Source organism: Tursiops truncatus, chromosome 3 (genome assembly GCF_011762595.2).
Source record: "Tursiops truncatus isolate mTurTru1 chromosome 3, mTurTru1.mat.Y, whole genome shotgun sequence".
Taxonomy (NCBI): Eukaryota; Metazoa; Chordata; class Mammalia; order Artiodactyla; family Delphinidae; genus Tursiops; species Tursiops truncatus.
This window is the reverse complement of record NC_047036.1, coordinates 146,212,470-146,233,288: the sequence shown is the minus strand read 5'-3', so window position 1 is coordinate 146,233,288 and position 20,819 is coordinate 146,212,470. Positions and strand designations below refer to the sequence as shown.

Sequence of the window (20,819 nt, the reverse complement as noted above, 5' to 3'; positions counted from 1 at the left end):
CGTGATGGGCACTCAAAAACCGGCAAATTCAGTAGATTCAGAAAAGAAGTAGATTGGGAGAGTAGGGCTGGGAAGCAGATTATAAACTTCCTAGGGGAATAGTTACTTTCTTATTCATTTTACTCATCTCTAAGGTTCTGAGACATATGTGTGCTTGTCATAGATTAGAGGTGAAATATTAGTTGATTTAATTAAAGAATGGGTAGGCAAAGCTAATCGGAGAAAGTTTTTTTAAAAAAGTCTTGAGTTTTGTTTAGTAATAATACTAGAATTGATATAACACTACAATTTAAAAACTCTCACATACGTTGTTTTAGAGAGGAATGACATAGTAAATAGAGGTAGGTTTGGGGACAGGTTTTGAAATATAGAAGTATGCATTTAAAATAGATGATAATGGTAGCTGACACAGGGGTTGAATGAAGGTCTAAAAGATGGGCATGGACAATAGTTTTGGGAAACTGTGGAGCTATAGGCTTTTGAGAAAGGAGCTTTTATTTCCTTCTAAAGCTATGGCAGTTGATTGATTGACTGATTGATTGATTACCTCTCCCCACTAACTGGGTTGCTTTGCAGAAAAGGAAGCTTTGGTTTTATAACCCTGGGAGGTAGTATATAATGTAGTAGAAAACATTTAGGCCTAAGAATCAGGCACAGACTGTTGAACCTGTTTGCTTTTCTCTTTTCCTTCACATTTCTACCTCTGAAGTCCCAATCATGAAAGTAAATGGATTAAGTAACTTAACATGTACAAAGGAAGCAAGCGGGAAATAGATATGGTTCCCCTCACCAGTGAAGAGCAATATGCTATCAATCATACAAAAATGATAAAGACTTCACATAGATTTGGTGACCACATGCCATGAAGGTTGCATTAAAAGGTTCCAGTCTACTGAGTCAGCTATGAAAAAGCCAGGTAAACACTTTAGACATGAAGGTTGGAGCATATATCCTTGCAGTAAAAGCAAGAAGAAGAGCTTTCATTATGGCTGATTTATTGTTGGGGGCTTTGAAAAGGATAAATGTTATTTCAGGGTAGACTGAAAAGTGTGGAATCATAAGGATCATGGGCCATTTGATCAAAAACAGAATGAATAGTGATGAGGACTATGTATTATTTTTAGTTTTCTCTATTTGCAGTTCAAGCTATTGTGTGAGATTCAAACAATGAAACTCTCCTGAAATAAAAGAATGAGCAGAAGTCATGAATTTTCATATTTTCCTTGCTCTTGGTGTTTATCATCCATGATTTAGACAATTTTGGACAGATTTTTTAAGCCCAACAGGCACTTTGTCCTCTCTAGCAACTTACTGTTTGTGACTGCAACAACCAAATGCCCCTTTTCTTCTGCAACTAGTCTCTATGGGAAGCATATGCATCATTAATAGCCCTCTTGTTCACTAAGACCCATCGTAGAAAGCTGTTCTGTAAAGTTAACTGTGCAGGAAAGAGTTGCTTAACTGAGAGTCAGAAGAATGATAATGGGGTTGAAATTACATTTGGCTTTGACTCAAAATTTCTCACCATAGCAGAGGGGAGGATGAAGGTCTTGGAAAAATATAGTGTGAAAGGCAATTTCAGAAACAAAGGCCTATTTGGATGGTGCAGCAGTTTAGGGTTGAATCTGTATCTTCTAGATGTTTGACTATAGGAAGATTCAACTCCCACCTCTGTAAAATGTGTTTAATACCACCTACTTTGTTTTGAGAAATTAAAGATTAAAGACAGAAAGTGTGTAAAGACTGTAACATAGCGCCCAATGCTTGTAGGTTTCCCCCTTTTCACTTCCCATTTGTTTTTCTGGCTATTTCAATTCCTGAAACACCAAGCCTGTCATTCTATTTAGCCAATCCATAGCTTTCTTCTCTCTTTAGCATGTTTCTGGTGGGAGAAACTAATGAACAAGGTCTCTAAGTTTCTACGTATTTCCTGAATGTTTTATTTCCATATTACATTTATAATATTTACTCCATCCAATTCAAGAATGTGTTTCATGACAATAACATACACCCTTTATTAATAATGAAAATTTTATTAATAATGACCTTGATGGGGAAATTTCTGGTGGTTTCCAGTTGGTTCAACTTTTAGCTTGCCCCCACCTTCCCTTGCCTTGTCTTCTGTGCCATCCTTTGCTTTCCTGGAAGGCACCCCCATTCCTGCCAGGGCTCATCTTCAGAGGCCTTCCCTGATCACTTCTAAAAAAGCCATACAATCATTCCTTCTTCATGATCCTATTTTAAGTCTTTGTTTAGCGCTTATCATGACTTGACATTTTCTTGTGTATGTGTGTGTGTGTGTGTGTGTTTACTGTTATATCTCCTCACTAGAATATAAACTGCACATGAGCAGAGACCTTATCTATCTTGTTCTCTACAGCACTCTCAAGGTCTAGAATGGAACCTGGTACACAGCATGTGCACAGCTGATGTTTACTAAATGAATGAGTTGAGAGTCATTATTAGAAGCAGCTTTTTGTAAGCCCCGTGCTTGGTCTCTGCATGTAAGAGTATGGGGGGTAGGCGGTGGTGGTGGTGGTGGGTGATTAAAAACATGGAAAATATAATATATAAATACAATCACTTTTTCTTTTCACAAATTATAGCTGGCCTGAAACTAAAAATGCTAGTAAATGATTAACTAAAAAAATTTAATATCGTGTTAAGCATATTATCTATCATTGGTTCAACTTTTCTGCACCTCCCTCTCATTTTTCCCACTGAGGCTATAGTAGAACTGAAGGCTGCCTGTAACCCAATTAATGCCTCTTTGCAAATTTTTCATTGTTGGAAAAGGAGAAACCCAAGTGGTTACGTTCAACAGTCTAAATAATCCTCTTTCTTGAAGACACAGGGCACAATTCACCTGCCAAATTGTGACCTTTTGGATCACAGCAGGATCCAGCAGGGTGGTGAGGTGAAGAGGAATGGGTTTTAGAGTTAGAAAGACTCCTAGATGAGGCACTCATTAGTTGTATGACCTTAGGCAAGTTGTTTCACCTCTCTGGGCAGCAGCTTACTCATCTGTATAGTGAAAATAATATTACCTAATTAATTCATTCAACATATACTTATTGAGCACTTACCACATGCTAGGCACTGGGAAAAAATTCGTGATTAAGACACACTGTTCCTATCAAGTAGGAAGCCTACAATCAAGCAGGAAATAAGGACAAACAGTGCTATTAGCATATTTAACCCAGTTTTGGTATGCAGAGTGGTTCTGAGAATGAAATGAGTGAAGTACACATATGAAAACACCTATGGCAGCGTCAGGCACAGAGTCCATGTCCATGGTCATACATTCATAAGTGGCAGCACTGGGACTTAAATTCAAGTTCAGTATTCCCTGCATTATGCCACTTTGTCAAGATTCCTTTGGAGACTTGTTAAAATGCTGATTTCGGGCCTAAGATCACATGTTGAGAACAACACAGCCATCCGCAACTAATTTAAAATCTTCAAGTATTACTATAATATGAGATAAAAGAATGTCAAGACAAACTGTAATAATAAAAGACTTCGGTTTCTATCCATGAAGGATTAACCGCTATGAGAATTTTTCCTTCTGCCATAAACAACTAGAAAACAGGACAAAATATATGAAACAACGGTTTTCAATTGCACAAGAAGCAGTATAGGACTATGAAACCAGAGAGGAGGGAAACAAATGAGGTAATACCTACCCAACTGCTCAAGCTTACTGCACAAAGCAGTTTCCAGGCTACTGGCCAGGAAAGGGGAACCCAAACAAAGCCAAGTGGTCTCACTGAGTTGAATTTGGGGAGGCTGAGGCAGCTAGAACTTGTGGGACAGAGTGTCAGAGAGTGGGAACTATATAAGAAGAGAGCTCTGGAGATCTGCAGAGGAGTTCTCTCCAGTCTTTGAACAATATAACAGATATACATAACATATGTATAACTGGAGTTCCAGAAGGAATGGAGATGGAGAGAGGCAGACTGTAATTATTTGAATGCAAACTATGATTATATTATTTGATGGTGTAGATGGTAAACCTTAGAGTACCACTAAAAATTAAAAAGTATGACTAATAAACCCACAGGGGATATAAAATGAACTCATTAGAAAAACATTTAATTAATCCAAACCAAAAGAAGGCAGGAAAAAGAAACAAAGCCCAGATAGGATAAAGAAAAAACAAACAGCAATATTATAAATTTAAACTCAAATATACTGGTAGTTATATTAAATGTAAATGGCTGAAACACTATTTAGAAGGTAGAGACAGTCAGATTTGATATAAAAATATGACTCAATTATATGCTGTATGTTAGGCAAATATGTCCATATCCTAATCCCCAGAACCTATTAATGTGTTAGGTTACACAGAAAAGAATAACTATGGTTGCAGATGGATTAAGGTTGCTAATCAGTTGAACCAAAAATAGGAAGATCATCCTTGATTATCTGGGTAGGTCCAAGGTAATTCCAAGGGTCCTTAAAAGTGAAAGAGAGAGGCAGAAGACATCAGAATCAATGGGACATGTATCTATGGAAGAATGGTCAGAGATATTCAATGTTGCTAGCTTTGAAGATGGAGGACAGAAGCCATGAGCCAAGGGATGTAGGTGATCTCTAGAGGCTGGAGGAGGAAAGGAAATAGATTTGCTCCTAGAAAGAAAAATTGTTCCGCTGACACCTTGATTTTAGTCTGGTGAGACCCATGTCAGATTTATGACCTAAAGAACTATATGACAGTAAATTTACATTGTTTTAAGTCACCAAGTTTGTAAGAATTTGTTAAAACAGCAATAGAAAATACCTGCTGTCTTCAAGAAACCAACTTTAAATATAAAGACACAGAAAGAATAAAAGTGAAATGATGGAAAAAGAGGCTAATTCTAATCAAAAGAATGCTGGAGAGGCAAGTAATATCAGACAAAGTAGATTTCAGAGGAAAGAATATTACCAGAAATAAAGAGCATCACTTCACAAGGATAAAGGGGTAAATTAATCAAGGGGACATAACAATCCTAAATATATATTTACTTGATAACAGAGCTTCAAAATAATTTATGCACAGACGGATAGAAGGAGAAACGGACAAATCTATAATTATAGTTAGAGGCTTCAGCACTTCTCTCTTGATAATTCATAGGGCAAGCAGAAAACAAACAGACAAAAAACCAGTAAAAATATATAAAATGCGAACATTATCAAGCAATTAGACCTGACACTTAAGAGAACATTCTTCCCAACAACCATGGAATATACATTCATTTCAAGTGCCCATGGAACATTCACCATATTTTGGACCAAAAAAAGATTCAACAAATACAAAAGTTATAACAACCACTAATATGATTACGATGGAATTAAACTAGACTCAATAACAGAAAGATCAGAAATTAAACAATGTGCTTCTAAGTAATAACTCACTGGTAAAAGAAGAAATCACTAAGGCAATAAGAAAATATTTTAAAACTGAATAGAAAAAGTCCCCAGGACTTCCCTGGTGGCACAGTGGATAAGAATCCGCCTGCCAATGCAGGGGACACAGGTTTGATCCCTGGTGGAAGATCCCACTTGCCGTGGAGCAACTAAACCCATGTGCCAGAACTACTGAGCCTGTGCTCTAGAGCCCGCAAGCCACAACTACTGAAGCCCGCATGCCTAGAGCCCATGCTCCACAACAAAAGAAGCCACCGCAATGAGAAGCCTGTGCACTGCAACTAAGAGTAGCCCCCGCTCGCCTCAAAGAGAAAGCCCGCGCGCAGCAACAAAGACCCAACGCAGCCAAAAATAAATAAAATTAAATCTTTTAAAAAAAAAGCCCCCAATATATAAAAATTTTATCAGTTATAGCCACAGTAGTGCTTAGATAAAAGCATTAAATGTGTACATTAGAAAAGAAGAAAGGTCTAAGATCCACAACCTAAGCTTCTGCCTGAAAAAACTAGAAGAGGAAAAGCAAATAAACTGAAGGAAGGAAGCTATGAAGATCATACCTTAAGTCAATGAAATAAAAATATGGAAAAACAATAGAGAAATCAATGAAAACTGAAAGCTGGTTCTCTGCATAAAATTGATAAACCAAAAAAAAAAAAGGATAAACCTGGACCCAGAATAATAAAGAAAAAAAAAACAACACAAATTGCCAATGTCAGGGATGAAAGAGGGAACACTACTAGAGATCCTACAGAAATCAAAGTTGTATAACAAGAGGATATTATGAACAATTTTATGTCAGTAATGTCAGATGAACTTCAGATGAAATGGACAATTTCCTTTAAAGACACAAACTATCAAATGCTACTTAAGATGTAATAGGAGGGACTTCCCTGGTGGTGCAGTGGTTAAGACTCCGCACTCCCAATGCAGGGGGCCTGGGTTCGATCCCTGGTCAGGGAACTAGATCTCACATGCATGCCGCAAGTAAGAGTACACATGCCCACAACTAAGGAGCTGGCGAGCCACAACTAAGGAGCCCGTGAGCCACAACTAAGGAGCACATAAGCCGCAACTAAGGAGCAGGCGAGCCACAACTAAGGAGCCCGCCTGCCGCGACTAAGACCCGGCGCAACCAAATAAATAAATTAATTAATTAAAGAAAGAAAGATGTAATAGGAGGCTGGAATAGTCCTATATCCACTAAAGAAATTTAATTTATAGTTAAAAACCTTCTAACAAAGAAAAAATCTAGGCCTAGTGGTTTCACTAGGGAATTCTATCAAACATTTCACGAAGAACTGATAACAATTCTACACAAACTCTTTAAGAAAATAAGAGAGGAGGGAACATTTCCCAACTCATTTCATGAGGGCCCTAGACCAACACTAAAACAAGGCAAAGATATGAGAAGAACAGAAAACTATAAAAGAAGAACCATAGAAGAATACATCGATAGCTGTCATGAACATAGATGTAAAAATCTGTATCAAAATTACAGAAAGTTGAATCTAGTAATATATAAGAAGGACAATACATCGTAACCAAGTGTGGAATGCAAAGTTGTTTTAACATTCAAATATCCACCAATGTGGTGATTAATATCATGTAATGCATTAACAGACCAAAAAAGAAAAACCATATGATTATCTCAGTATATGTAGAAAAAGAATTTGATAAAATTCAACACCCATTCATGATAATACTCTCAGAAAACTACAAAAGAAGAGAATTTCCTTAACAAGATAAAGAGCCTCTACAGAAAACCTAGAGCTAATATACTGAATGGTGAAAAAGAATGAATGTTTGCTCCATAACACTGGAGACAAGGAAAGAATGCTCGCTACCATCACTTCCATTCAACGTTGTACTGTAGGTTCTAGCCAGTGTGATAGGGTGAGAAAAATAAAAAAAGCCATATAGGGACTTCCCTCGTGGTCCAGTGGTTAAGACTCCACACTTCGAATGCAGGAAGCATGGGTTCGATCCCTGGTTGGGAAGTTCTGCATGCCGTGCGGCCAAAAAAAGGCCATACAGATTGGAAAGAAAGAGGTAAAACTACCTTTATTTGCAGACACATCTATGCAGAATATCTTAAGAAATCTACAAAAGGCTACCAGAATTAATAAGTCAGTTTAGCAAAGTTACAGGATACATGGTCAGCATACAAAGAAATCAACTGCAATTATACATGGTAGCAAAAACAATAGAAATTGAACTAAATATCATTTACAACAGCATAAAAACAGAAAATAGTTATAAATACAACAACATATGGACAAGACTTATATATTCAAAACTTCAAAAATGCTGTTGAGAAAAGGTAAAGAAGATCTAAATAAATGGAAAGATATGCCATTGCCAGGAATTGAACACTCAATATTGCTAAGATGTCAGTTTTCCCCAAACTGGGCTAGAGATTCAATGTAACCCAATAATAATTCCCCTGCTCATTTTTTTTCTAACATGAGAAACTGACAAGTTGACGCTACATTTATAAAAAAGGCAAAGGACCCAGAATAGCCAAGACAACTTAAAAAGGGAAAAACAAAATCAGAGGGCTATACTATCTGATTTTAAGACTTACTATAAAATTAGGACAGTATAGAAATGGCACAAAGTAGTCTAACAAATAAAGGATATTCTTCAACAAAAGATGCTAGAACAACTGAATATCTACATGTTAAAAAAGGAATCCCAGCTTTTACCTCATAATACTACGTACAAAAATTAAATTGAAATGGATCAGAGACCTAACCATAAGAGCTAAAACTATAAAACTTTTAGAAGAAAACACAGAAAAAGCCTTTATGGCCTTGGGTTAATAAGCAAAGATTTCTTAGGATAGGACCAAAAAGACATGAACTGTAAGAGAAAAAAATAATTGGACTTCCTCAAAACTGAAAACTTTTATTCTTCAGAAGATACTGTTAAGAAAATAAAAAAGACAAGCCAAGGCTGAAAAAATACGTGCAAAACATAGATCTGATAAAAGATTTGTATCCAGAATATATAACAACTCTTCCAAGACAAAACAACCCAATTAAAGAAATTGGGTTGAAGATTTGAACAAATATTTTACCAAGAAGACAGATGAATGGCAAATAAGCAAGAAAAGATGCTGAAATCATCAGTCATTAGTGAAATGCAAATTAAAAACTCAAGGAGATTCCACTTCACACCCACGAGGATGGCTAAGATTAAAAAGACTGATAACAGCAAGTGTTAGGGAAGATACAGGACAACTGGAGTCCTCATACATTGCTTGGGGGAGTAAAATGGTACAATCACTTTGGGAAACAGTTTGGCAGTTTTTTGTTTTAACATCTTTATTGGAGTATAATTGCTTTACAATGGTGCGCTAGTTTCTGCTTTATAACAAAGTGAATCAGCTATATGTATACATATATCCCCATATCTCCTCCCCCTTGCGTCTCCCTCCCACCCTCCCTATCCCACCCCTCTAGGTGGTCACAAAGCACCGAGCTGATCTCCCTGTGCTATGTGGCTGCTTCCCACTAGCTATCTGTTTTACATTTGGTAGTGTATATATCCATGAGTTTGGCAGTTTTTAATAATGTTAAATATACACTTAGCATACAACCCAGAAATTCATTCTGGTATTTACTCAAGAGAAATACCTGTCCACAGAAAGACTTGTACATGAATGTTCATAGTAGCATTATTCAAAACAACCAAATAATGGAAACAACCCAAATGTTATTGGTTGGTGAACATATTAACAAACGTGGTAATCCATACCATAGAATAATACTCAGCAATAGAAAGATAAAAGCTGTTTCGCAAAACGTGGATAAATCTCAAAGGCATTATGCTAAACGAAAGAAGTCAGACACAAAGGACTACAGGTTATATGATTTCACTTATATGAAATTCTGGAAAAGGCAAACTACAGTGAGAGAAAGTAGATAGTGGTTCCTTGGGGCTGGGACTAGGGGAAAGGGATTGATTAGAAGGGGTCAGGAGGGAGCTTTTTGCGGTGATGAAGATGTTCTGTATCTTGGCTGTGGTGGTTCATGACTGTGTATATGTTTGTAAGGACTCATTGAAATGTTCACTTAAAATCAGTAATTTTTACTGTGTGTAAATTATACTTTAATTAAGCTGATTAAAAAATAAACTATATCAAAATATGAAAAAGGGCATTTTCTCTCTCGCAGGCAATAGTTATAAAATAATCTTTCAGTTTGGGTAAATAATCTTTCCCCCTTTGTAGGATGATCATCTCAAAAGCACATACATTAAGAGACCACAATCAAGTCTTTCCTCTGAAAACAATGTTCTCCATGATACTTACCAAGAGTACTGAGTCCCTCTGAGATAGATGTGAGAACATATAGGAGTACAGGAGGCTCTAAGTTGGTGACGAAGCTCATGTGGTCCTGGGTGAGACATTCCAGGAGTGGATAATAAGACTGGCTCAGCTTCCGATATTGCTATAACAGAAATACTAAATGTCAAGCCACAGGGAAGCAAAAGACGTGTCACAGTTCAGTGAAAATTGCCATTTATAGTATTAGAAATTGTGACCTTACACATAAATACATAAAATAAACATAAATATAAATACATGGAACAAATGACATAATGATTCTCAATTCAGTATTTAAAGGGGTTCTAATACAAATCTCTTGATCTCTAGAAATCCTAATTTGAAGCTACAGCATACCCTAGTAAGTAATTTCAATTTTGCCTTATGTGGTTAACACTTAAGTGCAATTAAAATCGCTGCAGTATAGAAGACTGAATGATTTTTCTGGGCTGGAATATTGTAACACTGAACAGTGCTTAATAGTGGCTAGGGAACCTTCTTTTTTAACACAAAGAAATTTGTGTTATAATAGCATTTGGCATCATAGTCTGCTATATTTACACAATGCCAACCCATCTAATTAAATCATAACTTGGTAAATGGCTTAATATTTACCATATACAACAGGCAAAGGATAAGTGCATGAGAAAGATACCTGGAAAGCCTCAAATGAAACCCAAACCAGTATCAAAGAAGCGCAACACTTATAAGAGAAATAAACCATATCAATATTTATTATAAAGTAAAATTGACTATCTCCATAAGAATCACATGGGGTGCTTGTTAGTAATCAGGCTGAGATATTAAAAAAAAAGTCTGATAACGACTCAGACTCAGCTCAGTGGAGGAGTCCGGAAATCTGAATTCCAACAAGCACCCCAGGTGATTCTGAGGGGCAAAGTTTGAAAACAACTGACATAAATCACAGAGACTAGATGGTAGAGTAGAAGAGGGACCTAGAGATCACTTTGTTTAATTTACTGATTTTAAAGGTGAGGAAATTGAAGCCTGGAGAAATAGAGAAGGTGATTTATTCAAGGTAAATGACCAGCAAGTGGCAGAGTTGAGACTACATACCAGGCTGCTCAACTTCCAGTTTAGCACTCTGTCCACCACACCTGAATTTTAATGGAAAGCAAGGCCAAACAGCAAGGGGAGTACACAGAGTAGAAATGAAGGAAGGAGAAGATCCTATAGTCATTCTGCATTTTCTGCTCCAGGAAACACAGACCTTCTCTGAATTATGAGTACGGTTGTAAGCAATTAGTTGAAATTGCTAATTACATTTTCTCTAGACACAGAACCTGGAATGCCTGAGATGACCAATTTATCAGAAGATGGTAGCTGCAGTTCTCAAAACTGCACATTTAATTATATAAATACAGCCACTATAGTTATTCAAATCCTGTAAGTTAAATCAAGAAGTTGTCCTAAAACATAAAATGATCTGGTGCTATTCTAACTCCTTGGGCTTCATTATAACAATTCCAACCCTGTGGTGGTGTTACTTCACGTTTCATACAAAGACTCCCATGACGCATGATTGCTTACTAGCAAGTCACTGTGGGACACTGACAGCAGCATTTTGACAAAGGCCTGGAGTACATTGTCAAAATGGTTGTCCCCATACAACTTGAAGACGCCAAAGCTGACATAATTTCCACACAAGGCAGACTTGAGAGCTGAATAGCAGATGGAGATGCCCTTGAGTTTCATTGGATAAATCTGATCTTTTGAGAGGCTCCCAAGGGACAGGATCTGATTACCTGTTTTAGGGTAAAAGCAGAATGAGAAAGTGACATAAGTAGATGTAATTCAAAGCAGTTATGAGGCACATTATTCAACATTTTCACTTTACTGCTATTGTTCACTTCCCCCTACCATTGTTCCAAGAATTACATCATCCATATAATGAAAAATATAAATACATAAGGCAGTTTACCTGGGAAGTGCAAATGGCCCGAGGAAAATCAATCACGGGGTACCGGAAAAGTTTGATATTTTTATCTGGATGGTGATTACATGAATATATATGTGGATGCACAAAAATTCATTGAGTTGTACTCCTAAGATTATTTCACTTTATGTACTTTAATGTATATGTTATCTCTTCTTCAATAAGAAGTTAAAAAAAAGTAGGAGTAAATAACAAACTAAGTCAAGAGAAAAAGATAACTTAGACATATAAATTACTCTGAATTGTGGGATGAATTTTCAACCTTTTCACATGCACTTGATATTGAGTTACTTCACTCTTAGGAGCCTCACAGGTTTGATACATGAGTTAAATGAAATAAAGACACAAGAAATTCTTGGCACAGTGCACAATAAATGTTACTTCCTTTTTCTTCTTAGACATTTTTTCAGAAGATCTAAAGAGACGATTGTTTAAAAACCGTACTTATATTCTATGTCTGACCGTCGAAAGATGAAGAAATGTTTATATAATCACCTTACAGTTTTTTATAGTTAGCATTTACAACTAATAGTTTCTCTTTCTGAAATGTGTGCTATAAGGTTTGTTACCAGGCAATATCTAAGAATGCTTTGTAAAGAATTATAAAGTCATACATGTTTCTTAGCTCTGCTTTTTCCTGTTCAAGTGAGTACTGCTTCTAAAATTGAAACTAAATTCAATTTACAAAATTTAGAGGCATACTGTTGTGGTTTTGTACTGTGTCTATTGGGCTAAATAAGAATTAAGTTTCCCAGAACTCATTTCCCTGTACTGTTGTGGGCTAGAATTGAGCAAAACAGAAATCTATATGAGATTTAGAAGGTGGAAGTGAAGTAGCAGCCATGACTTTCTGAAGGTTGTTGTGATTAGAGGTGTGAGAAAAAGATGTAGAAATACCGCTGGGTTTTAGTTTCTCCTTGTTCTTTCCTGCTCTGTGTCTAGAACTACAAGCCCTGTTGACCAATGACCCCAAGCCTACCACCAAGTGCTTGGCAGCACAGGTACAGAGCAGGAGCTGTGCAGAGGCAACAGTCTTCCATTGCTTCTTTACCACTACTCAAGTCCCCCCTCTCACCCCACATCCTTTCAGGGTCCCACCCCAGCAGCTGGATGTCTCTAGCTTTTAGCTTTCCCTGCAAGCTCCAACTTGTCCATCCATGCCATTATCTCAGGAGGGCCTATTAATGATTTTTCTCCTGAACTTCCAACTCTCCCCTATATTATAAGAATAAGAACTGCCAGTCTTATTTTTCTCCTGAACTTCCAACTCTCCCCTATACTATAGTAAAGATCCTATATTCTTCAGCACAAGATTGAATAGGAAGACGAAGAATTGTGATGGGGAAAATTTTTGATTCTAAAGGACTGGATAACCTATCATCAAGAAGGATTAATTATTTAGAATCACAACTTTTATCGCTGTGTTAAAGCTGCAATCTGGCACACTTGTTTTTTTGGACTGCTTCAGACACATCTGTGTTAATTAAAACAGTAATTAGTATACCATTATGACCTTGAAAAAGTAATACTTTTGAAAGAGGAAACTATATTTAATTGTGCTCAAGTGGCTCCGCATTCCGTGGTGGCTGTAAGACTATGGAAGAGAAGACGTGGCCGCATCGTTATTCACTCCAATCAGCTTTATTCAATCTATGTTATTCAACAACACTTACTAAAATTGGAGGCCCTGCCCTCCAAAAGCTTAAAATCTAGCAGTTAGACTCACATTGCTGTAAACAAAAGTGACTGAGCTGAGGTTTGGTTTTGATGTTCCTCTATAGGTATGACAACCCTCCTTGCCTTCCTTATTCCACCCCACACCCATAAAGTCCCATCTCCTTCCTTCCCAGAATTTCCTTCCTAAGAGGGAGATCTTTATTACACTGATGGACCGCTGGGAGATGAAGGCATTGCCAGGCTGGCAGCCACTGAAGCCAGTAGCAGTTGCCACTTGTACAAAAGGAAATGATACTTTCTTTAATGAAATAAGAGACTTCCGAAGTTTAGAATCAAAAGGAAAATCTCTGATTGTTTCCCACTGATTATATCTGCCATAACTGGGAGCAGGGGAATGAGATGCTGTTACAACCTTAACATCAGACCTGGGTAAGACAGATGTTGAGGCTATGCTGGGGCTCCGGGAAAGGATGCTGTGAATTGAGTGGTTTACCTGGCTAAGGGCAATGACTGAGGAAGGGAAGCACAAGTGTTCTGGAACTGCCAGTCTTACTGTTGTATATGCTATAACAGGAAAAGAATCGCACTAAATAATAAGGGGAAAAAACCTGGGAAATAAGCATAGAGGACTCCTGCTATCATTTTGCTTATTACATATATTTCCCTCATTATTAGCTTACATTAACTGCTTGGGTTCCTCTTTCTTAACCTCTATTCTATCTTTTTTGGAGAAGCCCCCCTTTTGTGTGTGTGTGTGTGTGTGTGTGTGTGTTTGTGTGTGTGTGTGTTTGGTTAGCTTCCAGCATTCAGAAGTACCCTTCTAGACCACTCTCAATAACTAGATTTAGAGAAGGATATATAAGAAGATGCAAAATCTCCTTTTCTGTTTATCTGATATCTACTTTCAGACCTACTTTTTAAACAACTTTTTCCCCTTCTGAGACCCTATCTCTTCCCTGATGACTGCCTCCATGATGTCCTCTACAGAAGAGGCTCCCTACACCCAAAAAGAAGTGGCCTTCCTTCAAAGGCCTCAGCTGGAGAACTGTATAACAAGATAGCAGTCTAACAGAAAACAAACATACAGTGCGTAAGGTAGTGATGAACCAGGTGGGCTTCTGAGTCATACCGACCTGGGGTTTGAATCCTACTTCTTTGCTCACTACCTGGGTGTCTGAACAGATTATTAATCTCTGTAAGTCAGTTTCCTCATCTGTAAAATGAGGACAATAACAGTACTTATAACTCACAAGGCTCTTATGTGGAGTAAAAGAGACAGCATACGTAATGTGCTTACCACAGTAACTGGTACAGTGCTCATGTAATCTATAACAATACACAGCACTAGGTGTTCCTTTCTTTCTCCAGTCTACTAGCCTGTAAATTCATACATGGGGAGCTATGGCCTGAAAAAGAGGAGGAGGTAAGGCTGGGTGTGTTTGGTGTAGAATAATGTCCCTTCCTTCTAACACATAATTCAAAGTAAGGTCAATACTAGATCTTTGACCACTCTCCCTTTATTCCTTCAAAAGAGAACTGGCTGCAGGGGGTCTTTGGCCCACAATCTACCAGTTCTCTGTGCCCTCAAAAGAATACTTTTTAAAAAAGGTACAAGGGATAAGATATACTATAGCTGTATTTTATACCAGGAAGAACTAACAGTATGAACAATGTCACTTCCCGGTTTATAAAGCAATCCATTACATTGATTTACCTTTTCTTTTTCCCTTTTAATCTCTAAAATTTTAAAGTGAATTTGATATTTAGCTGACAGCTCTACAGGTTGAATGTCTTCATTCGTCATCAGAACAATTATGGGAAGAGAAGTGCAAGCTTCCTGACGTTCCTTTACTTCAGGTCACTCAACCTACTCTGTCTCTGTGCAAACCAGCTGAGGCCCCTGGACGTAAATGGTCTGGGACAGAAATGAAGCTGTGGAGACTGGAAAGGAATATAACATTTCCCTTTCAGGTTGAAAAAGATTAAAACAATGCAGCACTGACAAGCATGTGGGAAATTAAGGAAATTGTTGGGAATGTGAATTAGTATAACGATTCTAGAGGGTAATTTGGTAAATTTTATTAAAAATATTAAAAATGCGTAAATCCACTTTTGGGAATATATTCTAATTCCAAATGTTCACTACCATATCTACCTATCTCCTAGCATTTGCACTTACACACTGTCTTCTAAAAAGCCAGCCCCTCAGTGTGTTGAACTAGCTCCCATCTCCTCTTATGTGCTTGAGAAGAAAGCACAGCAATTTCCCCCTTTCTCTCCTATGCAATCTTTTTTTATTTTAAAAAAGACTTTCTCTTGGCCCTACTTCCCTGCCTGATATTACTCCCCTTTGTAACAAAACTCCTTAAAAGAACTGTGACCTTCACTGTCTTCATTTCTTCTCCTCTGATTCTCTTTTACACCCACTCCACTGAAAGTGCTCTTTTCAAAGTTCCCAATGACCTCCTTGTCCCTAAACGTAATGGTCGACTCTTAGTCCACGTCTTATTTGATTCATTGGCAGCTTTTGACACAGCTGACTACCTCTTCTTCCTTGCCTTCCAAGACACACGCTCTCCTGATTTTCCCTTACTTCAGTGTTTGCTCATTCTCTCCTTTGCTGGTTCCTCCTCTTCTCCCTTTCCTCCTAACACAGAATACCCCTGAACGCAAAGCTAAATCTTTTATATTTAAATTCATACCCCACCCCGGTGATCTTATCTAGTTTTGCAGCTTTAAATGCCATCTTAGAGTTAATGACTCCCATATTTGTTTCTCTAGGCCAGACCTCTTCCAATCCTCAGACTTGTATATCCAACTCCCTATTCAACACCTCCACTTGAATGTCTAATCAACACCTCAAGCTCAACACAACCAAAATGGAACTTTTGAGTCCCCCTCACACCCATTCTCAGCCTTTTCCATCTCAGTTAATGGTAACTTCATCCTTCCAGTTGTTTATGCCAAAATCCCTTGATTACATTTTCTCTCTCATACCATATATCCAATCCATCAAGAAATTGGATTTACCTTCAAGATATATCCAGGATCTAACCACTTCTCACTACTCCCACTGCTATCACCTTGGTCAAAGCCAAAGGCAAATCATGTCAGCCCTCTGCTCAAAAGTCCTTCTCCTTCACTCGGAGTTAAAGTCAAAGTCCTGATAATCTTTACAGGATATGACGTTACATGACATTGCTTTTGTTATTACTCTCTTTTGTTCACTCTGTTCCAGCAAACAATGTCCTTGCTGTTCTTCAGACATGCCAGATACACTCTTGCCTTAGGACCCTAAAACTTGGTGTTCCTTCAGCCTGGAATACTTTTCCCCAAGATATCTGCATAATTAACTCCCTTATTTACTGCAAGTCTTTGCTCAAATGTCATTTTCTCAATGAGGCCTACCTCGATCACTTTACTTAAAAATGCAACATGTTTCCCAATCCCTGGTACTTCTAATGCTCCCATCTTTTTTTTTTTTTTTTTTTTTTGCGGTATGCAGGCCTCTCACTGTTGTGGCCTCTCCGGTTGCAGAGCACAGGCTCCGGACGCGCAGGCTCAGCGGCCATGGCTCACGGGCCTAGCCGCTCCGTGGCATGTGGGATCTTCCTGGACCGGGGCACGAACCCGTGTCCCCTGCATCGGCAGGCGGACTCTCAACCACTGCACCACCAGGGAAGCCCCTAATGCTCCCATCTTGATTTGCTTTCTTTCTTTTTTTTTCCCCATAGCACTTATTACCTTCTGACATACAAAATAATTTCTTTTTCAGTTTTGCTCACTGATATATCCAGAGTCTAGAACAGCACCTGCTGCTCTCAATATATATACTTGTTGACTGAGTGAAGCTCATGAAGCTGAATGTACAGTGTATGTACTTGCTGCAACAGTGTATTACAGTGAAAATTACATGTTTATAAAAATTACATTTATCAAAAGGTGAATAATTAAATTATAGTATGACGATAAAATGGAATGCTTTAATCTATTTTAAAAGATATGGTAGAAAAAATTATGAAAAACCAAAGGAAAAAAAGAGATATGGTAGATTTAGATATGTATTAATATAAAGTGATGGCCATGATATAAGTAAAAAATAGCAAATTGCAGATTAGCAAGTATATTATAATACCACTTTTGGAATAATATATGTATATGCACACATAAAAAAGTATGAATGAGCACACACTAAACTGTTAATGATGGTTATCTTTGAGTGATGAGATAATCAGGAATTTTCACTTTCTACTTTCTCCAGCAATTCTGAAATCCTTCAGTTTACTGATAGACCATGCTAACGTTTTATATTTATATGATTTTGTAAAAGCTATTGCCTGCTTGAAATGCCCTCCTCAAATTTCCAGGCCCTATTCTTATTTCCTTCTCTGGCTCCTCAGTTTTGAGTTAGAAACTTCTGGGCTCCCATAGCACTCTGTATGCTTCTTAAGCATAAAAGTGAGCACAACACATTATAATTCTTTATTTACTTGTCTGAATACACTGCTGGACTCCACTAAGAGAAGAATCAGTAAGATTATTTTTGTGTGCCTTATTTCTCTTCCTATCCCTTGTAACTCTCAAACACATAGTAAATGCTCAATAAACGTTAGCTGCATGGATGAAAGACTCTACTGAACTCTAAGCCACTTGTTTGGAGATCACGCTTACTTATTTAACAGCTTGTTTAGCAGTTTTTGCTTGTGTGCAGAAGTGGCCAAGTCCAACACGTGTGGATTCACTGTGAAATGTATTCCTCAAGGCCTGGGATCCTCAAGGTGTTGATCATTCCATCGCCTTAAGAAGATTTTTGTGAGCTTACTCTACTACTTTGTTGTCCTATGTCCCCGACCACGTTTCTGATACAACTCTCTGTCCCTGACCACGTTTCTGATACAATCTAAGGTTATGTCCATGGTTCTTGGATGATCTGTTTTCCAGAAGTGTTATTTCCTGATTACATTTTAAGTCTCTAATTATTTCAAGTCCAACACATTGTTCAGCTATCTTTTTTTTTTTTTTTTTTTTTTTTTGCGGTACGCGGGTCTCTCACTGCTGTGGCCTCTCCCTTTGCGGAGCACAGGCTCCTGACGCACAGGCTCAGTGGCCATGGCTCACGGGCCTAGCCGCTCCACGGCATGTGGGATCTTCCCGGACCGGGGCACGAACCCGTGCCCCCTGCATCAGCAGGCGGACTCTCAACCACTGTGCCACCAGAGAAGCCCTGTCCAGCTATCTTTCTGTAATCATTTAAACATAAATAGAAATCATAATCCTTCATTCTTACAATGCTTCTAATAGTATCAATACATACCAGTAATTTTCAAGCTCTTTTATTAAAAAAAAATCTTTAAGCAGGTGACCCCTATTACAAATAAATCTAGTGCAACTATATATAGCTGGGTGGTTCTGGTCAAAGTGGCAGTAGGGTCCCCTCCTCCCCCCTCTCTGGAGAGGCTCTGTGGTACTTTCACAGATCTCTAGGGCTCTGAAAAACCCAGTTGGAAAACCACTGGTTTGTTTTCTAGGTCACAGTAAATAACAGCAGCTTGTATATCAGTTTACAAATTCAATTTAAGCATATTATTAGATCATACCTTAAATGCACCTGGAGCATATATTGCTCAAAAGAACCCTGATGTAAATTCTTATGTACAGTGAATAATTATAGTTGTTCTATCCACTATTAAAGTTTAGATTTTTCACACACCGAGCTTTCTTTAAATCAGGTACCTAAGGAAGGAATAAAAGCAGCTCCATTTTTGCCAGTCGTATAAAAACAACCACTATTTCTCCCTTCTGCGCACTCTTTAACCAACAGATGTCACTAAAGATACCATTACCCAGAGGCAAAGGGAAGAAAAGATTAGACAAATGGAAATTGAGCATAAAAACCACCCAGTTCTTAAAACTGAGAAGTAGGTTTCCAAAGTAATGACATTTATTACACTGCATGCAACATTTTAACCAAAAATTTAAGAAAGAAATTTCTTTTATTAAGTTGCTCAGGCTGAACGGATCATAGCACTAAATTTTGAAATACATGTTCTTGAAGCAATTTAAAACTCATTAGAAATAATAGGCTTGGGCTAGTAGAAAATGTGGTAAAATCTAATCCTCATCCAAATGTTACCTGGGCTGCACAAACAGGAAATTGTTTTGTGCTACTGTGGCTAACCTCATTGCTGACCCTGAGCTGTAACGGCGAGAGCAGCTGAGAGCTGAGGCAAAATTAAAAACTTACATCAAAGTATATCATGACAGAATGTAGATAAATAAAACAGCATATCGAAAGTATTATTTTTCTGCCAGTCTCATTGAGTAGCGAGGTGGAGGTATTCCATAAAATATATAACGAATCAGGTGCTTGTGGAAATGAGTTCTTCCCCCCTCTGAACTGCCCCAATCATCGATTACACAAGTACTGCCCATGACAGGTGAGCAGAGAAGGAACCCAGCGAGGATGGGAACAGAAGGGATCAGAGAATGTTCTGGCCCCTTTCTTCTATGGGCTCTCCCTTCCTTCACCTTGGCTTACCACAGAAATAAATAATGTTGGCTCTTCTGTACCCTCCTAGTCATTCTTTTCCTCATCTTCTAGACTCCTGGATGGCAACCACAGGATCTCCCTTCAGTGAGCATATTAGAATCTCCAGAGGTAAAAGCATGGGTAATAAAACATTACACAGGTAAAGACAGACAAAATCAGCTCGGCTGATTGAGGCCAGCATGTGGAATCAGTGAAGGCTGAGAAAGAGTTTTCTATCATTCTATGTAAAGCGATGTGTCAAAGTCACTGGTGACAAAGTTGAAGGACATTTTTCCATTGAGCCTTCATTTTCCTTAAGTTTTAGGATAGAAATCACCATACTTAAAGAACAGTACTTCATCAAAAATACCCAACTTTGTGTGGCAACTCTCAAGTGGCAGAAAGGAACATGGAAAGACTACTGTCTGAAGTTATACAGACTTTGAATGAAATTCCAATTTGACTATTTGCTAACTATGTAATATTGGGCAACTCTTTAACTTCTATGAGCTTCAATTTCTTCATAACAGTAATCACAGTAGCTAAGTGATCTAAGGGCTTTCCATGCACTATGTAATTGAATCCTCACAACCACCCTATGAAGTAGGTATTATTTTCTCTGTTTAACAAGAAAGTGAAGCAAGAGAGGCTTAGCAACTTAACCAAGGCCAAGTGACTAGTGAGTGGCAGATAATAATACTTACCTTAAGGATTCAATGGGCTAAAGTATGATTAATGGTCTAGTATAGGAGCAGGCACATAATAGTTGATTAAAAAGTGGAAGCAACCATTATTATTAGTCCCAACTAAGGAGAAGAACCTTACCCTAATCTCCTAGTCTTTCTTCAGAGTAAGAAAACTCCTTATTGGCTTTTCTTCTCAAGAATGCTTTGAAGGTTTTCTCTTTTCTTTTT

The 20,819-nt window shown here is 37.9% G+C and overlaps 1 protein-coding gene across 3 annotated transcripts in view; it reads right to left on the bottom strand.

The window, feature by feature from the left end:
- The window catches only part of RANBP17 (RAN binding protein 17), a 311,791-nt gene that overhangs the window by 30,002 nt on the left and 260,970 nt on the right, over positions 1-20,819 (bottom strand). For all 3 annotated transcript variants that reach the window (XM_073802791.1, XM_019945809.3, XM_019945817.3), the window contains 2 exons: positions 11,294-11,508; positions 9,728-9,866 (listed from right to left, as the gene is read on the bottom strand). In XM_073802791.1, the coding sequence (XP_073658892.1) occupies positions 9,728-9,866; positions 11,294-11,508 (354 nt within the window). The remainder of the gene's footprint in view (positions 1-9,727; positions 9,867-11,293; positions 11,509-20,819) is intronic.